Source organism: Gracilinanus agilis, chromosome 3, assembly GCF_016433145.1.
Source record: "Gracilinanus agilis isolate LMUSP501 chromosome 3, AgileGrace, whole genome shotgun sequence".
Lineage (NCBI taxonomy): Eukaryota > Metazoa > Chordata > Mammalia > Didelphimorphia > Didelphidae > Gracilinanus > Gracilinanus agilis.
Genome location: NC_058132.1, coordinates 268,968,788 through 268,996,310, shown reverse-complemented (window position 1 = coordinate 268,996,310; position 27,523 = coordinate 268,968,788). Strand labels below are relative to the sequence as shown.

The window sequence follows — 27,523 nt, the reverse complement described above, 5'->3', positions numbered from 1 at the left end:
AAGTTTGGGTTCAGAGCCAATGTCTGATCCTTAATGCATTTGCTGGAGGGATGGTTGATCTTTTTTTTAGTTGGTCTTGCCCCATGTCACCCAGGTTCTTATGCTGAATCCAACCCCTTAAGGTAACTTCCCCCTTAATCTTTGAGGCTCAGAACACAGGTTAAGGGCTCTCTTTAGCATCCCAGGATGGAGTGCTAGGAAAAATGGAGCCCCCTGTTTCCTGTGCTGTGTACTACCAAGCAGCATTAATCACTGCTAGTCCCTAATACTTCCAAGATCCTTACCCTGAGCATTTCTGATTCCTCTGGATCTTTCTCAGAGAGGTCATGCACTTTTCCTGCCTATTGATACAAATTCTAGCAAGCTTCACATGTCTCGGGTCTGTTTCTGCTCATTTTGGGAGGTTACTGTTCCATTTGCCTATTTTGGTGCTGGTTTTTCTGATGGCATCCTTTCCTATTGCCAGTGAATTTCTAGCTGACTTTTGATTAGACTAGAAGTCATTTACTTATTAGATTTATTGATCACCATTAAATCTGGCATGAATGTTATATTTTTTCTGGAATAGATACATGGGAGCTAAATAGTCTAACTCCATTCAGGTAGCCATCTTAGCCAAGAATTCAATTTCTAATTCATAAAACTGTAAATATCATAGAACTTATGGCTTTATTTAATGACCGTTTTTATTTTATTTACATTCACAATTTTTTTAAATGACAATTTTTATTCTTTTTTATTAAATGTGTTTCATTTCTTACTTTACTTTTAAATGAATGAGAGCAAAGGATGGGTAGAGGACAACTTGCCAGTGCCCAGGAAGATGTTGTCAAACTGATATTTTCTTTATATATCAAAATAAACAAATACCTTGAAGATATATTTGTGTATTATTTTGTACTATATTTATTTGTACATATGTTATATTCCCTTACCTGTAATCTCTAATGGTAGGAGCCATATCTTATGTAAATATTTCTCTCATCAAATACATAGTACAGCATTCTGCAAAAACTATGTGCTAAATGTTTCTCATATTGTACTGAATTAGCAATATGTTATCAAAGGATATTCTGCTGAATAGATAGCATTGATTTAATTGTTAATTCCTAAACTTTCATAACTTACATATACTTTAAAATCTGTTAGAAAATAGTATTTTATTAGACCAAAGAAATAAAACATAATTACCTCCAACTGAACATCTCCGTGCTATCTCCCAATACACAAGACCAAGAGAATATATATCAGCACGTTTGAAGGATTCAAAAATATTCATATTCATTGTATCATCGAGCACCTCAGGAGCCATATACCTTTAAAAAGTATGTATGTATATATATGTATTAGATTTTATATAAGAACTGTTCAGGGAAATGCTAGTTTAACTGTGAGCTAGTATAATCTCTTTATAAAACAGAACTAGGAATCTATAAGAGGTAAGGAGAAGGGCTGTTAATTAAAACTAACATTTGCTAGTTAAGTACCATGATTCAAGTCTCAGAATCTCCCAATCAAGTAGTGGGGCAGAAGGGACCAGAAGAAGTAATTATGATCAGTAGAGCAAAATATCTTTGGTATTATGGACCCATTCTACAAATTCTCTTAATTCAGATTAGGAGTTTGGGGTCCAAAGGAAGGGGTACATCCTCAAGGTTTTGAACAAAGTATCCAGAAAGCAATACTGAAGTTGGCATTAAAAGCTAGAGGACTTCTTGGCTTCATTGTCTTTATAAATATCTTCAAGCTTTTAGGCCAGGTTCTAAGCCAGATAAATAATAATTACATTGCCAAATTTAATTTCAGGAAAAAAAAAACTAGATCATGGTGGCAGTAGCAGCAGAGACTGGATCTATAACCCAGATATCTCACTATAAGAACTATATCCTCAGGGAATTATTAAAAAATAATCTTTAGATTCTTTAGAATAAAGTATTAATAATTACTTTATCTAAAATAATAACAAGTTTTGTGGAATTCATATGACCAATAACTGGGGAATAGTTTAACAAATAATGACATATGCATGTACTAGAATATTATTATACCATAAAAAAATTAAGGATTTGAGGATATATTGGGGGAAAGAGAGACTAAGTGATGCATAGTGAAGAAAGACCAGAATCTGAGAATAGAATGTGACTTTACAAGAAGAATTATAACAGTAACAGCAACAAAATAAATAAAAATCAGGGGAAAAGATATCAGAAGGGGTCATAGAAACAACATTATTGTTTGTTAAAGTTTCTATATTTGTTTTTAATCAAACTTTTACTATTTTAGAGATTATGATTAAGGTAGTAAATAGTTTTACTTCTGCTTGGTTTTGTTGATGGTTATTAATTCTGGGAATGTTTTAAAATTAGCATTCTTTTATCCTTTTTCTATGACTGAAGGTTTCTTACTGATCCTGTTTGTATTTGAGTGTCAGTGTTGAGGAGAAAGTAGAGGCCACAAGGACTCGTTTCCACAATATTCCATTTACATAAAGAACTAAAGAAATAAGCACAAAACCACTCTTATATTTAAAGGTTGGTAGCACCAGATGGAGTAAGTGGAGACTAATAGGAAATCAGGAGTTTGAGTAAGGGGGAACATTAGTATACATATAAGTTGGATCTAAGAGAGATGTGTAAAAAAGAAAGCAATGTGTTATTGACAGGACATGACTGAACTGACTGTACAACTAGGCAACCCAGGGAATACTCAGTGTTTCATTCTATAAACCAATGACCCAATAAATACATGAAAGAAAGAAATTATGCAGACATAACATCCCCATCCACAAATACAAACTCATCACTAACTGCTATATCACAAACTTCCAGAAGCTCCAAGAAGATGAGAGCCTTGGCAGTCAAGAAAACTTGCAACAACACCTGGCAGGGATTATGAACTTCTAGCCCAGTGGAGTTCACCTGGTGAGGTTGCTTGGTTTTGAAGACACCCCAGAGGGTTCAATCAAAAGTTAAGTTATTGAATTTAGTTTCAAGGGCTTTTAACAACTCATAAGAATGTTTTATTACCTCTAATTTCAAAAGAAATGGAAGATCTTGAGAATGCCAATGGTTGGAAGAAGAAAGGAGGGGGAAAGGATCTAACTATTAATCTAGGATGACTGTACCTGTCAGGTATTGTCATGAAAGATGGTCCAGCATACTAAGAATATCTTCAGTAAGAAGGCCAGGCAGATAAGTGTTCATAGGTGACTTGTTTGTATTTCCCTCGTTACCTTTACTGTCAATGAGATTATGTACTTCTTGAAAGCAATGATAATGTCCAAAGGTATATTATGTTACAAAAATATACAATTTATAGTGCTTACATATGCAAATGGACTAACTATACAATGGACAGGCATTGTGACATAGAGATTATAAAATTGGTCTCAAAGTCAGGAAGACCTGGATTTAATTCCCACCTCTGAAACACAGGAGCTTGTAAAAGCCTTAGCTAAAATAATAAATTGCAGAGAAGATGCTGACCTATATCAGTAGGGGAAATTTCTTCCCTTCAGAATTCCCTATACCAACAAAATCATAGACTTAGTGTCTCTACTATTATATCCCTAAGAATAAAGGCGTGTTTTTGGATCCATGGTAACATCTAGTCAGAAGGAAATATAGTGATTTAGAGTAAATTTCTTTCCCTCCCGGGTTGGAGTAATCCTGTCCTATCTCTCACTCACAAGACACTGTAGTCTTCATATATATGTGATCTTCATATCTTTGATGTTCAATAGTGAAACTAGAACTAGTAGCCAGTAAAAAAACTTCAAATCCCTCTATAGGATCTGTCCTACCTCTTTGTTCCCACTCTGGGATTTTGAGGGATGTCAATTGTGTTCAGGGCCGAATCATGCTTCACAGCTAGTCCTAAGTCTGCAATGGCACAGGCTTCACATTTTTTCACTAAAATATTCTTTGATTTTAGATCTCGATGAGCAATTGCAGGTTTGCCTATGAAGCACAAGGGAAAAAAATGTTTTTCCACATGGAAAAAGGATAAGCAATTCATAATTATTTACATAATTTCCTCTAAACAAAATAACTACCATCATTATTTCCACATGAGAAAATAGCAAATATTTTAATACAAAAGAAAGTCATAAATTCTATCCTGTCATCAGCAGACACTAAACAAAAGACTACTAGTAAAGGATCAATAAAGGTTTTTCAATTCACACTACTTCTTTCCCTCATACTCTAGCCTTTCTGTGTACATTTAACTTTCACTTATCTGTGTCAGGAGCTGGAAAAATAGTGAGATTTATTTAGCTTTTTAATACACTATTTTTCAGCATCATAAATTATACTATCCTTCATTTAATATTAAATTATTAATATATATCATATAACATGTTATATATATTGATTATATAATTGATATTATAAATATTAAAATTATTTATACAATTTGATAGAACAATTGACTACAAGAGAAAAAGTATACTAAGGAGATGATTGGGAATTAATAATTTATTATGGACAGTATAAAGTATAAAAGTCAATAAGAATTGACTTCAAAACGAAAATAAATAAACCTTTAGGTTCATCTCTTAGCCTTTAAGAATGTTTAATTAAGTGTTGTTTCATAAGTTAAGACAGTTTTGTAAAGTGTCACAACTATTCATTCATGTTTTTTAGTAAGAAAAGAATATATGCAAAGAATAATAAATACCTTGGGTACCAACTATCTCCATATGTAGGTGGGCCATACCACTGGCTACTGACAGTGCCAAACGGACCATACCATCCACTGTCACTGTGTTTCTATTTAAATAGTCATATAAAGAGCCCTGCTCATGGTATTCAGATACAAGCCACAACTGAGTCCAAGTTCCATTATCTAAAAAGACAAAAAGATTCTTATTGGAGTAAAAAGATAACTGGAAATGACCAAAGCATAATAAGCCTAAACAGAGGGTAATTAAGGAACACAGTGGATAGAGTATCAAACCTAGAGGCAGGAAGACCTGGGTTGAAATCTGGCCTCAGACACTTCCTAGCTATGTGATCCTGGACAAGATATTTAGCCTAGCCCTTGCTGCTCTTCTGTCTTAGAACTGATACTAAAACAGAATGTGAGGATTTAAATAATAATAATAAAACTAAACTGAATTATTAGCGAAGCCAAGGTAATTCTTTCTTTAAAAGTAGCAGGTAAACCTGTTCAAACACATTATGCAGTAATGATCTGGTATGAATCCAAACCATAGAACATTCCCTTCTATCTGCACCCTATATCATTTGTCTCTGATGACTTCTAGTAGTAATAATCAATTTGTAGGGGAAAATGCTAGGTCAGTTTATTAAGAGAAGTTTATTCTGCTACCTCAGTTCTATAAATTCTGCTTTAAAGTACTTTCAGCTTAAGAAGTTAAGCCCACACCAACAAATATAGAAATATACAATATATTCTTATATTAAATATTGCTGGAGCCAAAATGCATGCCATTTTTAGTCTCACAATGTTCTTTCACTACATGGTTACCAACTGAACTGGTTACTTTTTATGATCTTGGTCTCAGAGTCCTGGAACCAGTTTAAGCTGTGAATTCGTTGACTATAATAGGCATCTTTTTTTCTTTCTTGAAAGATAAATGCCTAATGTTGCGTGGCTTTTATATATTGTTTTTAGGGAAGTTATTTCATCCATAGGATCTAACTAAAGTTTGGGTCATCGTGGACTACTCCATTCTGGCAAATGGTCAGCTAAAGGGAAAACTATTGACGATGTCAGTGAAGCTAATTAGTCTCTATCTAATCTCAGAGCCTAGAGAGCTCTTCCTAAGCTCTTCCTTCCAACAGAATACACTGACATTCACCATAAGATAGAGAAATATGGTCTGCCTCCCTCATCTCCTTGCCATCTATATTGACTTCCAGACCAATAAACATGATGAATAACATTAGTCTAAGATTATCCATGCAGTTGTCTTATTGCTACAGTGATAGATTTGCTAAATTAATTTAATCAATGATGCACATAAAATGCTTTGGTAATCTTAGCACACTATTTAAGTGAGAAGTATCATTATCATTATTACTACTCAAAATCTAACATGTGGACATTAATGCTTCAGTTTAAGTTGGGAGATGAAAGAGGTAACAGAGTAACAATAATTTAGTGAAAGGTCATTTGTTGTACAAAAACACCCCACTCTGAAGAGTTTGGATCTATTTTTCAAGTTTGGGTACATGAGAGTTTCTTCAGAAAAGACATGTTTTTAGCACAATCTAAATTGTCAAATTAGTTCTGAAACTAAATCATTCTTAGTTTTTCCTTGACTCCTACTCATCCAAAATCAAAATTTAGGAGGCACAGAAGGCAGAAACACATAGAAATTATGATGAAATAAACACAAAATGTAGTCATCATTTAAAACAAGGCTAAAGTGCTAATGTCCTTTTGAAAATCTAGCTTTCAGTCATTTTTTCACAATGAAGTTAATGTCAGGGTGAAAAGAAAACTTTCAATTATCAAAGATAATGGAGGACAGGAAAAGAATAGATGATTAAAGGTACTGATAATTTTTAAAGGTCTTATTACTTAAAAACAATGACAAGCTCTACTCTTCCAAAGCTTTTCAAAAGTATTTTTTCCTTTTTTCTTTTTTTGTTAGTAGCAGGAAAAGAGAGGAAGTATAGACTATCATCAGTGTGAGAAACTCCCTTCCCAAGGCAGTTTAGGTACTCAAGGTTGTCCTGGAGAGATGCCTAATTTGTTTCATGGGAAAAGGTCAGCTCAGATTTAACTGACTCCAAGGTCAATTCTCCATACACTACATCACTTGGCCTCCTTAAACACTAATTATATGGTTGTAATTGATTATATGGCTAAAATAAATTCATTGTGTTATATAAGAAATAATGAGGGGACAGCTGGATGACTCAGGAGATAGAGAACGAGGCCTGCAGATGGGAGATCCTGGGTTGAAATCTGGCCTCAGATGCTTCCTAGCTGTGTGATACTGGGCAAGTCACTTTAATCTCACTGCCTACTCCAACAAGTTCTTCTCCCTTGGAACCAATACTTGTATCAATTCTAAGACAGAAGGTAAGGGTTTTTAAAAAAAGAAAACAAATGATGAGCAAGATGATTTCAGAAAAACCTTGGAAGACTTATATGACCTGATAAAAGCAAAGTGAGCAAAGCCAGGAGACGACTGTATACAAACATGAATATTGCACAATAATCAACTGTTAATGACAGCTATTTTCAGTGATAAAAATGATACAAAGCAATTCAACAGGACACATCATGAAAAATACAATCCATCTCCAAGGAAAAAAGTGAGTCTTAAATGCAGATCAAAGCATCCTTTATTTTTCTCAGGTTTTTTTATTTTCTCTTTTGTAAAAGCAGCTAATGTGGAAATACGTTTTACATTACTGCATATGTATAATCTGTATCAAAGTGCTTGCCTTTTCAAGGAGGGAAAAAGAGGGAGAGGGAAGGAATGAATTTAACTTAAACATGGTGGTGCACCTGTCACAATGAGATCCAGTTGAGCAGAATAATATGCAAGAGGTTTTTGCATTGGACTGAAAAACTGGGTCAACACACCAGAATCAACCCCTTTTCTCTCATGGACAAACAGGACAAAAGGTTTTTTATAGTCTGGAATGCCCAGAGCTGGTGTAGATACAATGGCATGCTTCAACTGTGACATGGCATCCAGGTGTTCCTTGTTAATTTAAGGGGCTCTGTTACACCGTCTCTTGAAAGCTCTGTTAATGGCTTCACCAGCTCCCCAAAACCTGGTATCCACTGTCTACAAAATCCTGTTGCTCCTAGAATAATCCTTAACTGCTTTTTGGCAGTTTGGCACTGTGAACTTTTGTATGCACACTACTCTCTTCTCTGAGATATGCCTGGCCCCTTCTGTTAGAATAAATCCCAGATATTCCACTCTTTAAAAACACCACTGAACTTTGGACTTAGAAATCTTATGTCCCCTTTTAAACAATTCAATTAGAAGGGGCTTGCTGTCTCTCTAGAACACCCTGGCTGATGGTGAAGCTAGCATGAGATCATCATCAACAAAATGAATTAGTCTGCTTTCCTTAAAGTGGATGTTAGCTGTGTCCTCGGTTAAAATTTGGAAAAACAACGAAGGACTTTCACAGAATCCATGGGGCAATTGCCGCCAAGAGAATAAAATACCTTTAGAGGTAAAGGCAAAGATTTTTTTGGAATCCTCATGATTAGGGATGGAGAAAAATGCAGAACAGAGGTCTAAAAATTTTGCATTGCTGGGAGTCTATGATATGATTGTGGCTGGACTCAGTACTACTGCATGTCTCTTAATCACATAGTTATTGATGGCCCTCAAATCTTGTACAAATCTTTAGACTGGCCTGCTGTTCTCATCCAGTTTTGACTTCTTTATTGGAAAGATCAGCGTGATATATTCAGACATGCAGGGCATTATGATCTTTTGCTTAATTAGGGATTTGATGACAGGTGTAATTCCTTCTAAAGCTTCTTTTGACAGTGGGTACTGTGGGATACATGGAACTGGACCTTCCTTTATTGTAATATGCACTGGCACTGCTGACTTCAATAGGCCCACATCTCTAAAAGATTTGGCCTATAGCCCTTCAAAAATATCTTTGGGAATCTTGTAAACCTGTGGCTTCTCTATCTCAAGATCTTGGCTTTCCAAAAACAATAAAGGAAAAAGCTCTAAAGATTTCTTTGGCAGTTCTAGTGAAATGTCTCCTTCTGGCATACATATGATTGCATAATAAATCTCTGCCCACAAGATTTGCTGGTGAATTTGACAAGAACAAGAAGGAATGTTTCACACTCAATGGCCCCAAGGAAGCCATACAAGGTGGTAGTTCCTTCATTTCTTGTGGTGTTTCTGAGATTCCCACAACTTGCATTGATCCCACACTATCACACAACCTATCAGGTGACTTTTTTAACACCAACTTAGAGACTCTGGGGTCCAGAAGACAGTCATAAATTGCATTTCCCACTTTAAAGTAACAAATGGTTCTGTGCTTTGAGGTAGGTTGTGGACAAGGATAATAGGATCCATAATAGCTGGATCAGGAAAACTAAACTCATCTTCCTGTCCTTTATTTTCTAATTCATTTATTTCCATTTGCATTTCTTCTTCTATATCTATAGCATGTGTTTTAATCTCCTAGTTCTCATCCTCATTACCTAGTACACTTCTCTGGGAAAACGTTCATAATGCACCTCCCCATGTGCTCCCTTTCAGTGAGTCTGCCTTCAGAATGTTTCCACTGACTACGTGAGAGTACGTGGGATGAACTCCATTCTTAATGTAACTCTATATTGTCTGCATGTCTTCAGCTTGAGCAGACTCTTGGTAGTATCTTCCTTCATAATCATGTGGATAGCCTTGTCTCCTATCCTGAAATCCAAACTGAAATCTGTCAGGGAACCCACTGCCTTTAAATCCTTGATAACAGTTGTTGTACCCTCTATCATAAAACCTATTGCCGTGATAGAAACTTCCATTGCCCCTGTAAAAACCTCCATTTTGCCTTCCCCTGGATTTACACTGCCTCGTGAAATGATCAAAACTGCCACAAAAGTAACAACATGAACCTTGGTTGCTATAATATTTGTGCTGGTTAAAAAAACTGTCTTGGCTGCTTCTATTCTTTCATTAGTACTATTATAGTCTTGTCTTGTTTATCATTCTTGTTTTAATTTTCATCTTTAGGTCTCTAATCTCTTTTCTCAAGTCCTCCACTAAATCAAGTGTGTCATTTTCTTGTTTGTCACTGTCCACTTGAAAAAAATATGTAGCAACTCTCCAGGTATCATCTAATGTCATTTCTGCCCAGTCAGGACAATTTTGTTGGAAATATTGCCCGACCACCTTAAATAAATTTTTCACAAATTGTCTTCATGATGTCTAGGGATAAATAATGTTCACCCATGTCAAATCAACTTATCCATAAATTTGGAGGGTGTTCCTCCCACTTCCTGTCTTATTCTTTCAAATTTGGTCCAAGCCCCAGGTCTATTCAAATGTTGTTTCATTGGGTTAATAAGTACCTCTCTTGCTCTAACCAATTCCTCATAATCTCTAGGAACATTCACATACCAACCTGGGATAAATTCTGGTCACTCCTATGTTTCTGAGACTATCTTTCCCTTTTCCCATTTGGTCAATAATTCATCCATTAATATGTCCATGTGAGTATAAGTGGGATCATACTGCTTTATAATCTTCTCAAATTTTCTAATTATAGTGATAGACTCTTCCTCAAATGAGGGCATATTTTTCTTGAAACTGTCTAAATCTGTTTGTGTAAAGTTCTTCTTTTGTTTTAGAGAGACCATGTGTTTATTATTTGTAAGCATGGATACCTCATGCAGTGGAAAAAAACCCTCCACAGCATGCTCTAGCTCTGCTGTTTCCTACTCAAGTTTTGTGCCTACTGCTGTTACCTGTTCCATCTTGGTGGTCATATTTAACTTCTTTCTCATGTCTTAAATCAATTGGCCTTGTCTACGTATGACTCCCTCCAAATACTGCGCCTTTCGATGTCTCTCATGGTCCCTTATCTGTTTTAATTTTATAGAGGTGAATATATTTAGGATGTAATAAAAAAACATCCTAAATAAGATCAGTACCAAAAGTCCAAAACTCCTTAATGGAAACCACTGTAACACATCCAAAAGGATCAAACATAGAATTTGGCATATTGGGTCAGGTATAGGTATTCCCCTGATGTAACTGGGTATTGTCTTGTTCATCAGCTGGGTAACATTGCCCATGTTGAAATATTCTAATCCAAACCACATCTTTCAATTTTTTGTAGTCACTGCAGACCCTGCTTTTGTGACAAGTGGTGCTAGCAATGGGAGAAAATCTTTTGATCTCTCTCTGGTGCTGAAGGGAAGCAGCACTTGAAAATTCCAGCTGCTGAGGGCCTTGTCTGATTCTGACATTTTAAAAAAAATATAAACAATAATTTTCTTTGTTTCAGGTTCTTTTCTTCCCAAAATTGGCTCACCAAGTGTTGTAAAGGTATTTTGCCCTTATTGATTATTGGTATTGGTATGAGTATTACTAATACCTATATCTTGAGTGAAAAGCCTGTTGTTTTTGACTGTTGATGGCTTCTCAGAGCAGTCTAAAAGAATTCCAGCTCAGGACAGTTACATAAAACTCTACTTACTGTAGGTATAAAATTAAGAAAGGGAAAGTAAAAAGAAGACAGGTAGAAAAGTATTTCTTATGTTTATGTAAGGTCCCTATTCTAAAAGTTTCTATCTATAACCACCCAACCACCAATCTGGGCTGCGAGTGCCTGCTTCTCCCTCAAACAGTCAAGGCTATCCTTTCTTCCTATTTATCTAAAACCCAAACTCCTTGCCTATCTATCCTAATATAAAATATAAACTTATAATATAGAGGAATAAGTCAGGGTTATCTTTCCTGCTGCTTGGATTTGATTTCCAACTGGTCAGAAATTCCACTGCCTTGTCCACTCAAACAGGTCAGACTTTGCTGCCACCTATTGGGGCAATCACAGGTACTATACCCAACAATCTCCTCTGGTCTGATAAAAATGTTTTTTTAGGAAGTGAGTTCACCAAGATTTTTAAAACTCACAGAGCCACTCTCTGGACAATCTTCCTTGAACAAGGTCAGCCCAAAAGAGACCTGTTGATCCTACTGTCTTTCCCAAAGCTCCTTGGGAAAATTTCCTCTCATCAAACATCTCTGAGATTCCATTCAGATTTAAAGAAACCCCAACACACTGATCTCTCTAATGTATCAATAATTTTTACTAATTAACCCTATTTCCTAATGAACTCTTAATTAAATTAACAAATATTTCTCTACAAAGTGCTTGCCTTTTCAAGGAGGGTAAGAGGGAGAGGAAAAGAGTGAACTTGGAACTGAAAAGTTAATTTAAAAGTGTCAAAAATATTTAACATGTAATTGAAAAAAATAAAATAACATTCTCTAAAAAACTTTTAATTCAATTTTTTCCTCTTTTTTTCCTTTCATGGCTCCTGGTGATATTAAGGAACTATGAAATAAGATAAAAATGGAATGAATGTTGAATTTGGATCAGAGGAACTGGTTTCAAATCCTATTTCAGATCTTTACTACCTATATGTGCCCTTGGGGAAGTTGCAATTTCTCTTGGCCCTAATTTACTCCTCTATAAAATGAGACAGTTGGAGGAGATAGATTCTGAAGTTTCTTCCAGCTCTGCCTCTAAATCCTATATACTAAAGAGCATAAAGTACAAAGTAATAAGACATGGAAAATCTTTCACTTTTGAATAATCAGGATTAGGACAATATTTTATGAACAGTATAACTAAAAAAAATCCATTGGGGTTTTTCTTTTTTCTTGAAACTTAAAAGAAAGTTTCAAAGTAGAAATAGACATTAGCTACAACATGAAAAAAATCAAGACAATGCTAATTTGAAATTTCACTAGTTTTAATTTTCTTAAAACCTTTCTAACAAAGGTTTAGGATATTAAGGAGTTAATTTTCATTAAATTCTCCAGGCTCACTAGATGAAAGCTATTCTACACATGCAAAGTACAATGCTGTTACTATTCAAGAAAATTCACTCTACTGCATTTGACTTAATTTTATTATATTGCAAACAAGTATTGCTTTTTTGCTACAGGAAGTAAATGCAATTTTTCTTTCATCACAACTATATTTTTAAAATGAGCACTTTTCTATTGCATTAAAAATGTGCTTACTTTCACCTGAAAATATTTTAAACAGGCTTACTCAAAGTACTAAACTTGACTGGAAATACCTTTATTATCAGCAGCAATGAAACCAAGGATGTTTTCATGTCGCAGCATAACTGTTTGGTAGATTTCTGCCTCACGAAACCAAGACCTTTCATCTCTTGAAGAGAATATTTTCACAGCCACATCTTCTCCACACCACCTGCCATGCCATACTTCACCAAATCTACCTTTTCCTACTATTTCCTGAAGTACAATTGTCCTTGCAATTGTCCTCTGGACCAATAAAGGTAAACCTAAAAAAGAAAGAATTGGACTTTTTGTTGAAATAAATATATATTACAAAACTTGAAAAAACATCATAATTACCATCATTTTAGTATTAAAAATAAAAAAAATTTATAATCTTTGATAACAAAATAATTATAATTGTAACACCCAATGCTAAATATATTATTTTAGTACAATGTCAAGGCATACTTGAAAATAATCTCAAAGCATCCAAAACAAATTGTTTACTATATACTCAGAACTGAATGTTTCTCTTACATAGAACATAACTTAAAATGTTCTTTCTCCACCTTTTGAATCAGAGGTTTTTTTGTTTGTTTTTTGCCAGACTACTTAAAATGATATATACCTATCCTCTTTTACCTATCTTTCCTAGTCAAGAGAAACAACCAAATAAATGAAAATAGGTTGTTTGTTTAATCACAAAATTTTAGAGTTGGAAGGTATGTCAGAAGCCATCTTTAGGTCTAACTCATATGAAAAAAGAAATGCCCACTACAACACTACAATAAGTTCATCTGGTCTCTACTTGAAAGTGTCCAGGGGAAACCCATTCAACTTTTAGGAAAGGTCTAATTGTCAGGAAGGTTTTCCTGACATCAGGCCTAAATCTACCTTTGTGCAATGTCCATCCATTGCTCTTAGTTCTACCAACTAGAACAAGCCTATTCCTTTTCATGTGTCAATCCTTCAAATATCTGAGAACAGGTATGATGTTCTCTGAGTCTTATATCCAAGCTAACCAGGCCTAATTTTGTTAACCTATACTCACTTAGCATGGACTAACGGTGGATCACCATCCTATTAAATCTCCTCTTTGGAAAAAAAACATACTTTTATCACAAAGTAAATTAAGAATGGATGAAAGAATACATTATGAGTCCCTTAGAAAACCAAATAACATTATTAAAATTCTTAGAAGATGAAGAGGAAAAATGTTATGTATGCATCAGGTTGCTACTTCAAACTAAAAGCAGAGTGGAAGAAAGAATCAAAGAGAATTTCTTCCATAATGATGGTATATAGAATCCATTTATTTATTCCTAGAAATTTTACATATTGAATTGATCTCAATTTTGATGATAGGATGGAGTACATACTTGCCAATAACAGTGTCACTTCACCATTCAGTATAAAAGAACCCTGACCCTTTCTACACTGACTCAAATGTTCCTCTATTTCTGGTTTCTGTATTACAGATCTCGCACCAATGTTTGTGTCTATCCAAGGCAAACACAGTCTATAAGGTCTACCACTGTGGTTCTAAATGATAAATATAGCTCATATAATTACTTATAATTACTAAATAAAAATGATATCCAGTAGTGGAATCATAAGATTTTTTTAAAAATCACATCACAATCCTCTTTACAAATCCTTCCTCACATTCTTACCCTTGTAGACCCAGTCAAATATATAAATAAGTTAAAAATAATAATAATATTCATATAGTGATTTAAGTATAAAATACAAGCTAAGTGACTTGCCCTAGTCACACTGTAAGTATGGATTTCTTCTATCATCTCCTCTTGTAGGAAGCCTTTCCTGATGTCCTTAGTTGTTAGCACTCTGTCCTCTTCAAATTGTCATGTACATATCTCTGTACATACTTTATTTTCCCAATAAGATCTTGAAAGGCATTATTTCATTTTTGTCATTGCACTGATCACAGTGACTGCACATAGTAGGCACTTAATAAATTTAAGTTAGAACAGATTGTATTAATAAAAATATAGCATTTCCAATGTAGACCACTGGGGGAAAAATAAAATTTGAAATGATCAATTTACTTTTGAGTCACTAAAAAATATAAGACATATGAAATAGACTTAAAATTTTCTCACAAATTGTAGGTGCAATATGCTAATTCACTAAGTGAGATGGCTTCCTGTCCTTCTCTCCATTCTATTAGTTTAAACAAGTATGTATAACTACCAAGAAATTTCAGTGCAGTATTAACCAATTTTATCAACTCAACAAGTAAGTAGAGATACTAAAGCTCAGTAGAAGAGGTCAGATTTTTTTTGAGTGACAAAAAAAAAATAAACAAAATTAAACAAAACAAAAAACAGTCCTTGAATGAAAAACAGGAAATTGTGTTTCTAATAACAAATGGATGGGCATCTAGTTGGCTCAGTAGATAGAGTGCCAGACCTGGAAATGGGAAGTCCTGGGTTCAAATCTGGCCTCAGACATGTCCTCGCTGTGTGACCTTGGGTAAGTCACTTAACCCCAATTGCCTAGGCGCCTTACTGCTCTTATGTCTTAGAACTGATATTTGCAATGATTCTAAGATAGAAGGAAAGGGTTTTTAAAAGGGGACTTTCAGTCTACTTTTTGGTCCATAAGATTTCTGCAAAAGAACTTTTTCTGAGAATTGTAGAAGCTGACTGCTTTGTGTTTGATGATAAAAAATGCTACATCTTTAACTCCTGCATCATTATATCATTAGCCAGAAGAGCTGCCATGCTGCTAGATCACTTAGAAGCCTTTAGAAAGACAAGTCAACTCCTAAAGAAAAAAGAAGAAAAAACCTTATCTTTCATCTTAGAATCAATACTGTATATTGGATCCAAGGCAGAAGAGTGGTAAGGAGCAGGCATTAGGAGTAAAGTGACTTGCCCAGGGTCACACAGCTAGAAAGCTTGATTTGAACCCAGGACTTCCTGTGTCTAGGTCTCACTCAGTCCCGAGTCACCTAGCTGACCCCAAAACCAACTGCTAAAAAAAGGCAGAAAACTCTTAGAAAACAGTTGTCTGTAGGTTTCTCAGAAGCATCTAGACTATAATGGTTCTTAAACTAGGATCTGGGACTCTATTCAAATAATATTTTATAACTATTCCAATATAAATTGTATCCTTTTCTATTCCTATATGTTTCCTTATGTATTTAAAGACATTAACCTGAGGGGAGGTTCAAAGGATTTACCAGACTCCAAAGGAGTCCAGGACATAAAAAAAGAATAAGAACTCCCACTCTGGAAAGGCAAACCAATTCCCACATTAGCAGGTAAGAATTCCTTTCCCTTCTCTAGGTATGGCTAATATCTCTGAAGTCTCTTCCCAACAGAAGATGGAACAAAAGGGTGGGATAAGCCTAGAGATATTGTCTATCAATAGCATAAAGAAGCAAGTTTAAGTCTAAGGTTACAATTATAAAAGGAGAAGAGCAAGGGTGAGGATACTCACTTCCACTCTGTTCCTATATGTTTTCTTTTTTTTATATATTTTTTTAATGATGACTTGATACACACTAACACATTCCCTCTCATCTTTCATAGGCAATGTTAGCCAATTTGTCGAGGCCATAACCACTACCTGCCATCCTTACCATATTGTGAAAATTTGTTCGAATAATACCATAAAGACTTTAAAGTCCTGTTATAATTTGCTCAATTCTTTTCAAGAAAATATCTGACAATAATCAAAAGACAAAAGACTATACAAGTATAAAGGGTTCTAAGTGAGGAGGGAGATTGTTGATGTCTTCAACTATTTGAAAGCTATTGTGAGGAAAAAGAGATTAAATATTCAGCATAGCAGTAATGAGATCAGAATTTGGTTTCTAACCCTACCATCAATGCTATGGCAGGAACAAAGGAGAAAAGTAGATAATTTTTGACATTTGGGGAAAGCTTTTTGCTTTTTATTTGTGATTTTTACTTTGAAATGAATAAGCAGTACATACCAGATCCAGACCCAGATGTAGTCATATCACAAATAAGATCTTTAAGAGTTTTGCCAGCATTTACTAAGTTGCATTCATTTAATGGTTCCTCCACATTTTGCCTCTTTTTCTTTTTATAAGTACATTGACGTCCTTGACAGGTACATATAGTCAACATTGCAGCAATGGACAAAAGGCAAACTGGTATGGTAATAATTATGGTCAGCTCCACTGGTCCTAGTTTTTGCAATTTGGGAGATGCTGCAGCTTTAAAAGAAAACAACAGTGAATTAATCTATTTTAAATATTCTAGAAATGGCAATTTAGCCAAAATACTTTCATGTATATACCTTGTTAACTAGTAATTCTCAAGCTGCAGGTCATAAATTTCTATGGGATACAGAGTTATAATAAGAGGGCCAGCACATTAAATGTCTCAGTAATGACTCATTAAATGACTCAATGAATGTCTCTAGATGGCATTTACTACAATCATATTATAAAAAGGGAAAAAAACAAGAAAAAAAAACTTCAGGCCAACCTTGAAAGGAATATAGAAAAAGAATATTTTTGGCTCATTTGTTTATTAATTTAGTCGATTCCACATTAAATACTAAGAATTTGTTTAAATGTTGAATTCTTCATTTTGTATGTTTACTTGATTATTTGTTTGGGTTAAAGGTTATTTTTATCTTCTTATTTTTGCTAATTTTTTTACAAATAATCTCAGTATAATTATCTGCTCTCTTAAAACAGCAGAACAATTACTATTTTCAACTGATGTTATGAATAACAAATTATTAAAGTATTATTGAATTTATTTTAGTTTTTGTCATTATATACTCTCTTAAACATACATTTAGAGCAGGAGAAGACATAAGAAGTCGTCTAGTCCAACACCCTTATTTTACATATAAAGAAGTAGGGACCCAAAGGACTTAAGGTCTTTTATTACCTGTGTGCCCAAGGTCACACAAGCAATAAATATTAGAGGTAGAATCTAAACCGAACTCCATTAAGTCCAGAATTCTATCCTCTATACAAAGCTAGATGATAATAGTGAAAATACTCTCATATGAGAGTCTATTATAGTTCAAATGAGGACTTCATATCAGAGAAGGACAGCAAGCTCTGCTATAAACTATTCACCTTTAAAATTATCTTTACCAAACATTACTGGTTTTCTGTAACTGTGTAACTTGGGTGGCAACTGAAAAATTGAATGCTGGGAGAAACAAAATGTAGAAATAATTATGCAGGCCAGATTAAGGGAGGTGGTGAACAGAAGGAACACTGTATTTACTAACCTCATAAAATCATCAGGTACTAGAAACTGAAAAGAGCACATTTTCTACTTATTAAGAAGTGCTAATTCCCTTCTTTTACCATTTCTGTTTCTAGCAGTTTATATCCATGACATTTTGTCCATAGAATAAAGGCAACTGGTTTGTGTCTTAGGTCCCCAGTCTTCTTTCAAGGCCTAATTCACATATGAAATTGCTTAATTGCTTTTTGACATTTCCCTACCCACCACACACAGACAGTTCCAGCTAACTGTTTTCTCCTCTGTCTCCCATATTATCATAGCTTTTTGACTGGTTCTCTTACTTGGCACTTACCACACTCTCCCTTTAGAGTAGTTATTTGTGAGTTTCCCTTCTTCCTCATCCCCTCCTGCTCATATCATAGCAGAAAGAAAACTGGTTTTAGTCTGATGAAATGGGTTTGATTCAACTGACTACCTGTTTGACCTGGAAAAGTCATCTCACCTCAGAGAGTCTTAGTTTTCTCATGTACAAAATGCAGCAGCTGGACATAATAACCTCATACAGTTCTAAGGCAATAGATCAATCACATCATTATTTGCTAATCTAGTGCCTTGCACATTGTAAGTGTTTAATCAAAATGTATTTTGTTTCATTATTAGTTGAGAAGCTTGGAAGTCTTACTTTCTTTTCTCGCAAAGCATAGGATTGTTCAGAAAGTAAGCTTAGTTCCTAATTCTCTCCTGGTTGAACCAAGCACTTTTTAAAATGTAAAACAACATTCTCACCTCTTTTCTCCAGGGTTTTGAATTCTCATTGCTGTGGAAAAGTGAGAAGGGCTAAGGAGGCTACTTATGGATGGATACACATTACAATATAATCAAGAAACATCTACTCTTGAAAATATTCATTTAGTCCTTTGAAGAAAAAAGCAAAGGACAAAATAATCCATTGTCATTATTCATTCCTTTGGACTCTGTATGGAATTTTTTTAACTCTGGGGTGAGAATAAAGGAAAACTTAAACATCATTTTAATGTTTTTCCTGGCTTTTAGATAAAGCAAAACAGTAAAATGGCAATTTAAAGAATCCCTGGAGAGCTGCAAAGAATGCAAGCCATTCTAACCCCTGAAGACTCTCTACTGTATATTCTTCAAGGCTGGGATGACTTTAAACAGAAACAGTATAATAAGCCTTGACAAAGGCCTCCCCAGGAGAGGTACCTAGCTAAAATAACAGTGATGAGAGGTCTTGAGGCACCGTGGAATGGGGAATTAGAGGATCTGGGTTCAAATCTCTCCTGTTACTCTCTGTGGAACTCTGGAGAAGTCTCCACTTTGGAGAACACTCTGGGTCTCAGTTTCCTTAAGTGTAAAAGGAAGAGGCTGAACTCATTGGCTCCAAGATCCCTTTCAGCTCTAAATCTGTGGTCTTGAATAAAAGAATTCACAGTGACAGCACACTTTTCTCCTGAAATCCATCCTAATATCTATGTAGCTTTTTTTCAGGGTTGATGTTAACACCCATTTGATAAGCTTCAGATAGACTTATTTAAGAATTTAAAATGTTCATTCCTAAGCAAATGATAGAAAATGACAAAATAAATGTCAAGCAACAGAGTTTTATTAAAGGATTCTTTAACTAGGGAGTATCAACTCTCCATTACACATGTTTCACAATAGCCAATCAAATGCCAAGAAAGCTTTGGCTGAAGGTCATAGAACGATACCTCAAAGTGGGTGAAATACTCATCATCTTTTATGACTAGTCCCTGAAAAGCTGTTATTCAGTTTTTGTCATCCAAATATATCACCAAGAATCTCTGCTGCTGCCTTGTTTGGTATATTAAAATGTAAGAATTAAAATGTCAGATAGTTTGCTTTTTAAAACAGGCATTATCCAGCCAGACTCTCTTATGGCAACAGAGTAATAAATCTGATGAAGAGATTTTTAAAAGAATTTAGCACTTTTGATGTTTGCTGAATGTGAAGATAACTGTAGCTTATTAACAAGCATCCAGTGCAGAGGATGAAGGGGAAAATTTTTGCAAGGATATATCTTGCCCTCTATTTGCAGCCATCTCTTCTCTTCTTGCTGTTACTGCAACCTTGGGCTTTGCCTCATCCTCTCCTGGGTCTTATAGACAAGCTTTTTCTTTACCTTATGAGGACCCAGAACTTTGGTCCACTTCCTTTCCAATTCCTGGTGCTACTTATATTATGTTGACATCATATAAAAAAGTTATGACAGATGTAAACATAGAGATAAACATTGTTCAAAAATATGAATACTGACATTAAACAAAAAAATTTTTAAGGAAGATAAGTTCAACTAAGGTATATACACTGGTGTTATAGATGACATCCTAAGCAGGGTCCATACAAATGGTGGATTCCCAATGGATCAATACATAGTTCCAAGTGTCCTTTTTCCAGATAACATTAACTAATTATACTATGAAACCCAGGATATCACCAAATCTCTTCAGTGAAAATCATCATTTCTAAAAAATCAATTTAATAACCTACACTGGAAAAATAAAGTAGATATAAAATGAATCCTGCTCAGGTAATGGCATGCAGTTGGATGATTAGAGTCAACTGCATCAATATGAGAGCCAGGTTGGATAGTGATAGGCATGCTGATAGAGAAAGAGGAAGGAGAAGGAAAGGGAAAAGGGAAAAGGGAAAAGGAAAGGAAAGGTGAAGGGAGGGAAAGGGAAATGCAATAAATGGCAATGAAGGAGTGTCAGATATAAGAAAGAAATTTGACACAGATCCCATTTAGGAAAGAATCCAGTGTTTTCAATGTTCCTAAGTAATTAAATGCCAGAAAAAAATCTAACCAAAAAAATGTTCTTCAATGACACTACATGACTAGGAATCATGGCACAACAAGATTCCCAAAGAATTAAAATTTCTCATACCCTGTCCCAATGTAAAGATGCTAGATATAACAAGGCTTAAGCAAATTATTAATGGCAAATTATGTACAAGAAGTAATAAAAAGGCACCAATAAAAATATGTGTGTGTGCACTCTCTCAGAGGTGGGCTGATTATGAAGCAAAAATATGAGGAAACAGAATAGCCTGAGTGAGACATTAAAACTATTAAAATAATAAAAAATTTATAGGAAAATTTCTAGTGCATTGAGTACAGATATCTACTGATAGAATGACATGAGTAATTATAACTATAACTATATACATACATATATACACATACATATGTGGGAAAAGATTATGAGCAATATTGTCTCATACGACAGGAAGTCAGTTTAAAGAAGGTTTGGAAGGACATTCTATTCAGAAAATTCATCCTAAATGTACCACAGGATTAAGCTAGAAGAAGAATAATAAATGGATAAAAGTTTTTTTTAATCTACGAAGATCTTCACAACATATTCTTTTTAACCTCATGTAGAGTGAGCCATCACAACTGAACTCTAACATCAGGAGCCCTGATGTATTTGTAGAGGAAGTAGAAACTGAAACTGAACAAAAGAAAGCAAAAATGGACAAGCAGCTCTTAGATCAGGTGTTCATATGGAAGGTTTCTGCTTAAAGTAATAACATTTTGAGGATATTAAGGGATAAATATTCAAGGTATATACCAAAGGAGTGGGAATAAAGTCCATATTATATTACTACCAAAAAAAGGTAACTGCTAAAGCTCCAACCACCCACTTTTCTCTATGCATTCACATTGTATAAAAGTAATCTACACATATTAAAGAAATCCTGAAAGAGCAAATTAGAGAGGCAAAGGTAGGCTTTCCCAAGTGGCATTTCACAGTAGACTACATCTTGACCATCACGAATTGGAGTGAACAAATAAGATTCCACTGTGCTTTTTGTTTGTTGACTATAAAAAAGCATTTGAATCAGCTAAGCAAAATAACACCTGAAGGCTCTCCTCCAACAACATGTCTGTCTTGAATATGTTAAATTATACAATGTCTTGAAATATGCAACAGAGAAAATCTCATTTGACAAACCCCTTATCACTAATATTAGACCAAACATAAATTAGATATATATTCACAAGTGGTTAGTAATATCATTGGGAAAATAAAATGTAATCGACCAATCAAAAAGCATTTATTCAGTGTTCACTGTGTGCCAGGAAGTATGCTAATCTCCAGGAATAGAAAAAAAAGATAAAAATAGTCTCTGCCCCTAATGAGCTCATATTGCATTACAAGAGAAAACATGTAAATAGCTAAGTACATATCATATAGAGAGCATAGAGAAAAGGGTAACCTTGAAAGCACTATCATCTGAGGGGGCCAGAAAAGTCTCCTGCTGGAGGTGGGATCTCAGGTCAGATTTAAGAAAGCCAAATAACCTAATAATTGGGGATAAAGAGGAAGAATATTCTAGGGATGAGAGAGATAGTGCAAAGACATGGCTAGAAATGAGAGGTTGGACCCCTTTATGTAAGAGACAGCAAGCAGAGGAGCAGCTAGATGCCTCAGTGAATAGAGAGCCAGGCTAGGAGACAGGAGGATCTAAGTTCAAATCCAGCTTCAGACACTTCCTACCTATGTGACCCTTGATAAGTCACTTAACCCCAATTACCTCGAAACCAATATTTATTATCAATTCTAAGACAGAAGGTAAGGGTTTTGAGAAAGAGAGAGAGAGAGAGAGAGAGAGAGAGAGAGAGAGAGAGAGAGAGAGAGAGAGAGAGAGAGAGAGAGAGAAAAGAGAGAGAGCAAGTAGGAAGGGGTTGGATCATAAAATGGAAGGAAGGAAGTAAAGTATAGGAAGACTGGAAAAGTAGGAAGGGATCAAGTTATCAAGAACTCTGACATATAGAATACTTTATATTTGTTCTAAGAGGTAACATGGAACTACTGAAGTTTATTGAGTGGGGAAAGACATGGACAGAACTGCACTTTAAGAAAATCACTTTGGCTTCTGAGTAGAGTATAGATTAGAATAAATCCTTTGAGTTGAGATCTATAGATCAAGGGTTCTAAAGCTTTTTTGTGACATAGACCATGGGTAGTCTATTAAAGCCTATGGAACTCTTCTCACAATGTTTTTTGCCTACATTTATAATTAAAAGAAATACTAAACATCAATTAGAGGTTTTAGAAAAATAAAGGCATATATTTCCCATCCAAGTTTATAGATCCAGAAATCTATCCTTAGGGGTTCATGAACTCTAAATTAAGAATTATTGCTATAGACAGTGAGGTCTTCCAGATGCTCCTGTTTATGGATTTCACTGTTGACTACATTAATTCTCCCAAGCATTTCTGAACCTCCTGGATAAAATAAAAAATTGCTTAAGTAGATGAAAATACCTTTAATTCAGACTATATCCAACATATACACATAAGTATATGTTATGGTATTAGGAATGTCATCTAAGAAATGTCTGAGAGAAAAAGAAGATGGGTTGATCAGTGCCCAGAGTAAGGAATAACCAATGGACAGTTCTCAGGATCTATTAGTATACTCTTTGTGACAAAAGGATATAAGGAAGAGTTCCAGCATGCTTAGTGGATTTCCTTTTGGGGGAAACATGGACAAGTGTTACACAGGAAGATCAGGTGTTGCTGGTTTTTAGGTTCCATTTTGGAGGGAAAATTTATCTTGAAAAGACAGACAACAAATTAAATATTTGAAAATATGAATAAGAATCGCATAGAATTAAAAAGGTATGCAAAGGGCTTAGATCTGCTCTGGGAAAAGAGTAATCACACTGATAAGATTATAGATAGCAATTAAATATCTAATTAATATAATCAAATTGGCTCTCTTAGTTCAGGAAAATATTTTAAGCTATATTTTAATTTGACTGATGCCAATTTACATTTACTATGTCTTATTAATAATTTTGATAAAATTTAGAATGACAAGTTAGAGGTAAAAATCCACTATAATAAATTTGTAGTTTTGTTCAGTCATTGGTTCATAACTGATTCTTTGTGACCTCACTGACCAGGTCCTTCTGGAGAAGAAAATAGTAAACCACTACACTATCTCTTCCCAGAAAATCCCATGGACTGTAACAAACACCTTTAGGAAGAAGCCTTTTATGTTTCTGTTAAAGTTATGTATGCAACAAGGGAAGAATGTTTAATTTATTTGATTATTACAAATTCTCTAAATCATTTAGTCCAGAACAAGAAATTATTTCTCTGACTCACCAAGGATGGTACCTGATTGCCTGCTGCATTTATTAGAGGGTTAAGGGAGGGTAGAGATAAGAAGTTACAGCTCTGTTCAGTTGTAGCTATGTTCTTTATAATTGCTTTGCCCTGCTACTAAGTACCAATTACCTCTTGACTTCTTTCTAACACAAAACCAATGACCTTGTATCCCAGAACGCCTAATCAGCAAAATAATCACATAAAGAAAATACAGAAATTGGGAAAGGTTGTTTTGGTGTGTATTCAATTGATACCTTTCCCTAAGATCAAAGCATTACTTTTTTTGTTATTAAAGATCTACAAAGAGATTTTGAATCAATTCCATTTTATCTCCCACCTGAAAAATATAATTCACTAACATTAATTATAGCATATTGGAATGAACATATGATTGGGATAAAATAAAAACATTTTAATCACTTCCACAATTTAATCTCTCTGTCTCAATTAGAAAAATAAAATGGGGAGACTAAAACATTTAAGATTAAATGAGAAAATGGGTATGAAAGTGCTCTGAAAAATATAAAGTTTCATATTATCATAATAAAGTTCTAATATATCAAAATAATTTGGTAATCTGCTAGGGTTCATTATAATGAATTTCATCTGTAGATACTTAAAAATATAAATATACAGTTTGTTAACTAAATGTTATTTAACTCTAAAGTGTGAAAGGAAGCATCCACCTCAAAAAAAGAATTTTATTCAAGAAATTCATAAATTATAGGAATAATAGTCCCAAAATTGAAAAAAAAATGAGAAAACTGTGAAGGCCATCCTTGCTTTTGAAAATGATTGTAGGAAAGCGGAAATGGGGATAAGGGGGGATGAGATAGATAGATAGATAGATAGATAGATAGATAGATAGATAGATAGATAGATAGATAGTTTTATGGAAGCAATGAACATGAGCTTGGACAGTCTTCAGGAGATAATGGAGAATGAAAGCACTTGGCATGCTATGTTACATGGGGTCATGAAGAGTCAGACATGACTGAGCAACAACAAAAATCTTTTGTGGTAACAATGAATTGGAAATTAAAGGAATTCCCATGAACTGGGGAATAGATGAACAAATTGTGGTTAATGCTTGAGATGGATTTTGCTATAAGAAATGATGAAAGGGATGGTTTCAGAAAAACCTGGGAAGATTTACATGAGCTGATGCAAATTGAAGTGCACACAATTAGAAGACTGTCTGTAGCAGTAACATCATAGCAATAATCAACTGTGAAAGACTTAGCTACTCTGATCAATACAATAATCCTCAACAATTCCAAATGACTCGTGATGAAAATTATATCCATCTTTAAAAAAACTGATGAACTCTGAGTGTGGATGGAAGCATTTTTTCACTTTCTCTAATTTTCTTTTTTTTTTTTTTGTTTTCCACAAAATGTCTAATATGGAAATATGGAAATTTTTTGCATGACTTCAAATGTATAATAAGCATTATATTTCTTGCTTTCTCATTGAGTGGGGAAGAGGAAGGAGGGAGAGATTTGGGGACTAAAAATATTTTTTACAAAAGAGTTAAAAAATAAATTTTAACCCTCTCTACCCCAACCCCAAATTGTTGCTTTTCTATTTCTGCCAGTTATTTTTTTGGCACAGGACCAACTGTTTCCTCCGAGTTTTTAAGGATTCTTTTCAAATGAATAGGAATGGGGCTGATTCTAAATTTCTATGTTCCTTAAGAAGTGTCAAGATCTCTATAATATTACCCTGCTCTAGCAATCATTAACCTTGGGCCTTTGTACTTCTGAGAAAGGGGAGCTATAACAGTGTTCTATTATCCATTTCACAACAGCCTTTTCAACTTGCTTTTGAAAGTTTCCAGTAATATAATCTCTCTTTCTCACATAAATCCAATTCTACTTTTTTTATAAAGAGGCTAATGAGTCTTGAAGAGAAATATTTAAAATGAATCTATAAAAAATCCAAGTCCACTTTAACCACTGTTCTCTGAGCAGTGTTAGTGTATTCAAAAGTCTGCCTGGACACAGTTTTCTTTCTTGGATGGTGGGTGGTAGTGTTAGGTATGGATTGAGATAATCATACACAGCCTCTGTTTCTAGAACAGGATTAAAGGTGGCTTGAAATTTTTAATTTTAAATTATATGAAGCTACTTATTTTAATAGGAGTCATTTAACTTGGACATATCATAATTCCTTATATTTTAATTTACTCACTGAATAGGAATGGGGAAACAAAAGATGAACTTTTAATTGCTGGTGGTCATAAACTTGTTTTACAACTACTTACCTCCTGAATAAATGAATTTCAACATAAAAAATGTAAAAAATATATATAATGTAATATATAAAATGTAATATATAAAAATATAATAAACTGTGTTTTATTTTCTCTTAACATATCCTTTTTTAAAGGACATTTTTAAATTATCAAGAACAATTCTATTTCTAAGAAAATTCTTTTGGCCCATTGAGGTCACTTATTTTTGTTTAAACTGCCCACTCAGTGCTCGAGGGAATTCTGAGACTGCATCTTGCTGAGAAGATGCTGATCTGCACTGGGTGGCAGAGTTTCCTCATCTGTGAATTCATTCTACTAATGAAATCATAGGTACAGCCATAATTCTTATCCCTTCCTTTCCTAATTACAGGAAAGCCTCTTCTTTACTGAATTTATCATTTAGGGCTTCAAATATTCTATTATTCATAGTATTATAATCCATGACAATCTCTGGCTGGCCTCACACCTTGATTCTTTGATTTTTAATGAGGTTCATGAGTTTGAAACAGCTGCTCCCCAAAGGTAAGGAGGAAGGTGAATGGTGGACAGCTATGACACTTATTTCATCTATTTTATTCCTTAGGAGTCAAAATAAAGGGAGGTATATTTATATGTGTGTGTGACTAATTTTAGAAGATGAAAATAGTGGCAACTCGGAAAAGCTTGGGATGCTATGAAGACCCTTCCAGTCCTTCTTTTGTCTACCATATTTCCCCAATTAGAAATTTCTTTTTATGAATAAGTTTCTCTTTTACAATACAAATAAACTCCATTCTCACCTTTCTATGATTACTTTAATCAGATAATTAGACCCAGCTGAGGATATTCAGAGGTGAAAAGGGAGATACATAATTGTACTGAGACAGAGAAGAGTGAGGAGAAATTTTGGATCAGCAGATCAAGGGTAAGGCTGAAAGCTCTAGAAAGACAGGACACATGGGACTCTGATTGTCTGGAAAAAGGAGCCAGAGGGTGAATGGGTTCAGAAAAGAGGAAGGATTCCCTAGTTCTAGTGCCATTTACTATGGCTGGTATAGGTTGCCAAAGCCTCACTTAAACTAAGAAATCCATTTAAAAGGCTATAAAACTTGGAGAGCAGCTAAGTAACTGAGTGGATTGAGAGCCAGGCTCAGAGACAGGAGGTCCCAGG

General features: G+C 34.5%; 1 protein-coding gene across 3 annotated transcripts in view; it reads right to left on the bottom strand.

Annotated features, from left to right (window-relative positions):
* ACVR1C (activin A receptor type 1C) overlaps positions 1-27,523 on the bottom strand; it is a 61,870-nt gene that overhangs the window by 6,112 nt on the left and 28,235 nt on the right. Inside the window, exons 2-6 of one of the 3 annotated variants that reach the window (XM_044669855.1) lie at positions 16,707-16,946; positions 12,793-13,023; positions 4,681-4,848; positions 3,803-3,959; positions 1,192-1,316 (exon numbers count right to left, since the gene is read on the bottom strand). In XM_044669855.1, the coding sequence (XP_044525790.1) occupies positions 1,192-1,316; positions 3,803-3,959; positions 4,681-4,848; positions 12,793-13,023; positions 16,707-16,946 (921 nt within the window). The remainder of the gene's footprint in view (positions 1-1,191; positions 1,317-3,802; positions 3,960-4,680; positions 4,849-12,792; positions 13,024-16,706; positions 16,947-27,523) is intronic. The other 2 variants (XM_044669856.1, XM_044669857.1) reach the window with 2 other exon arrangements.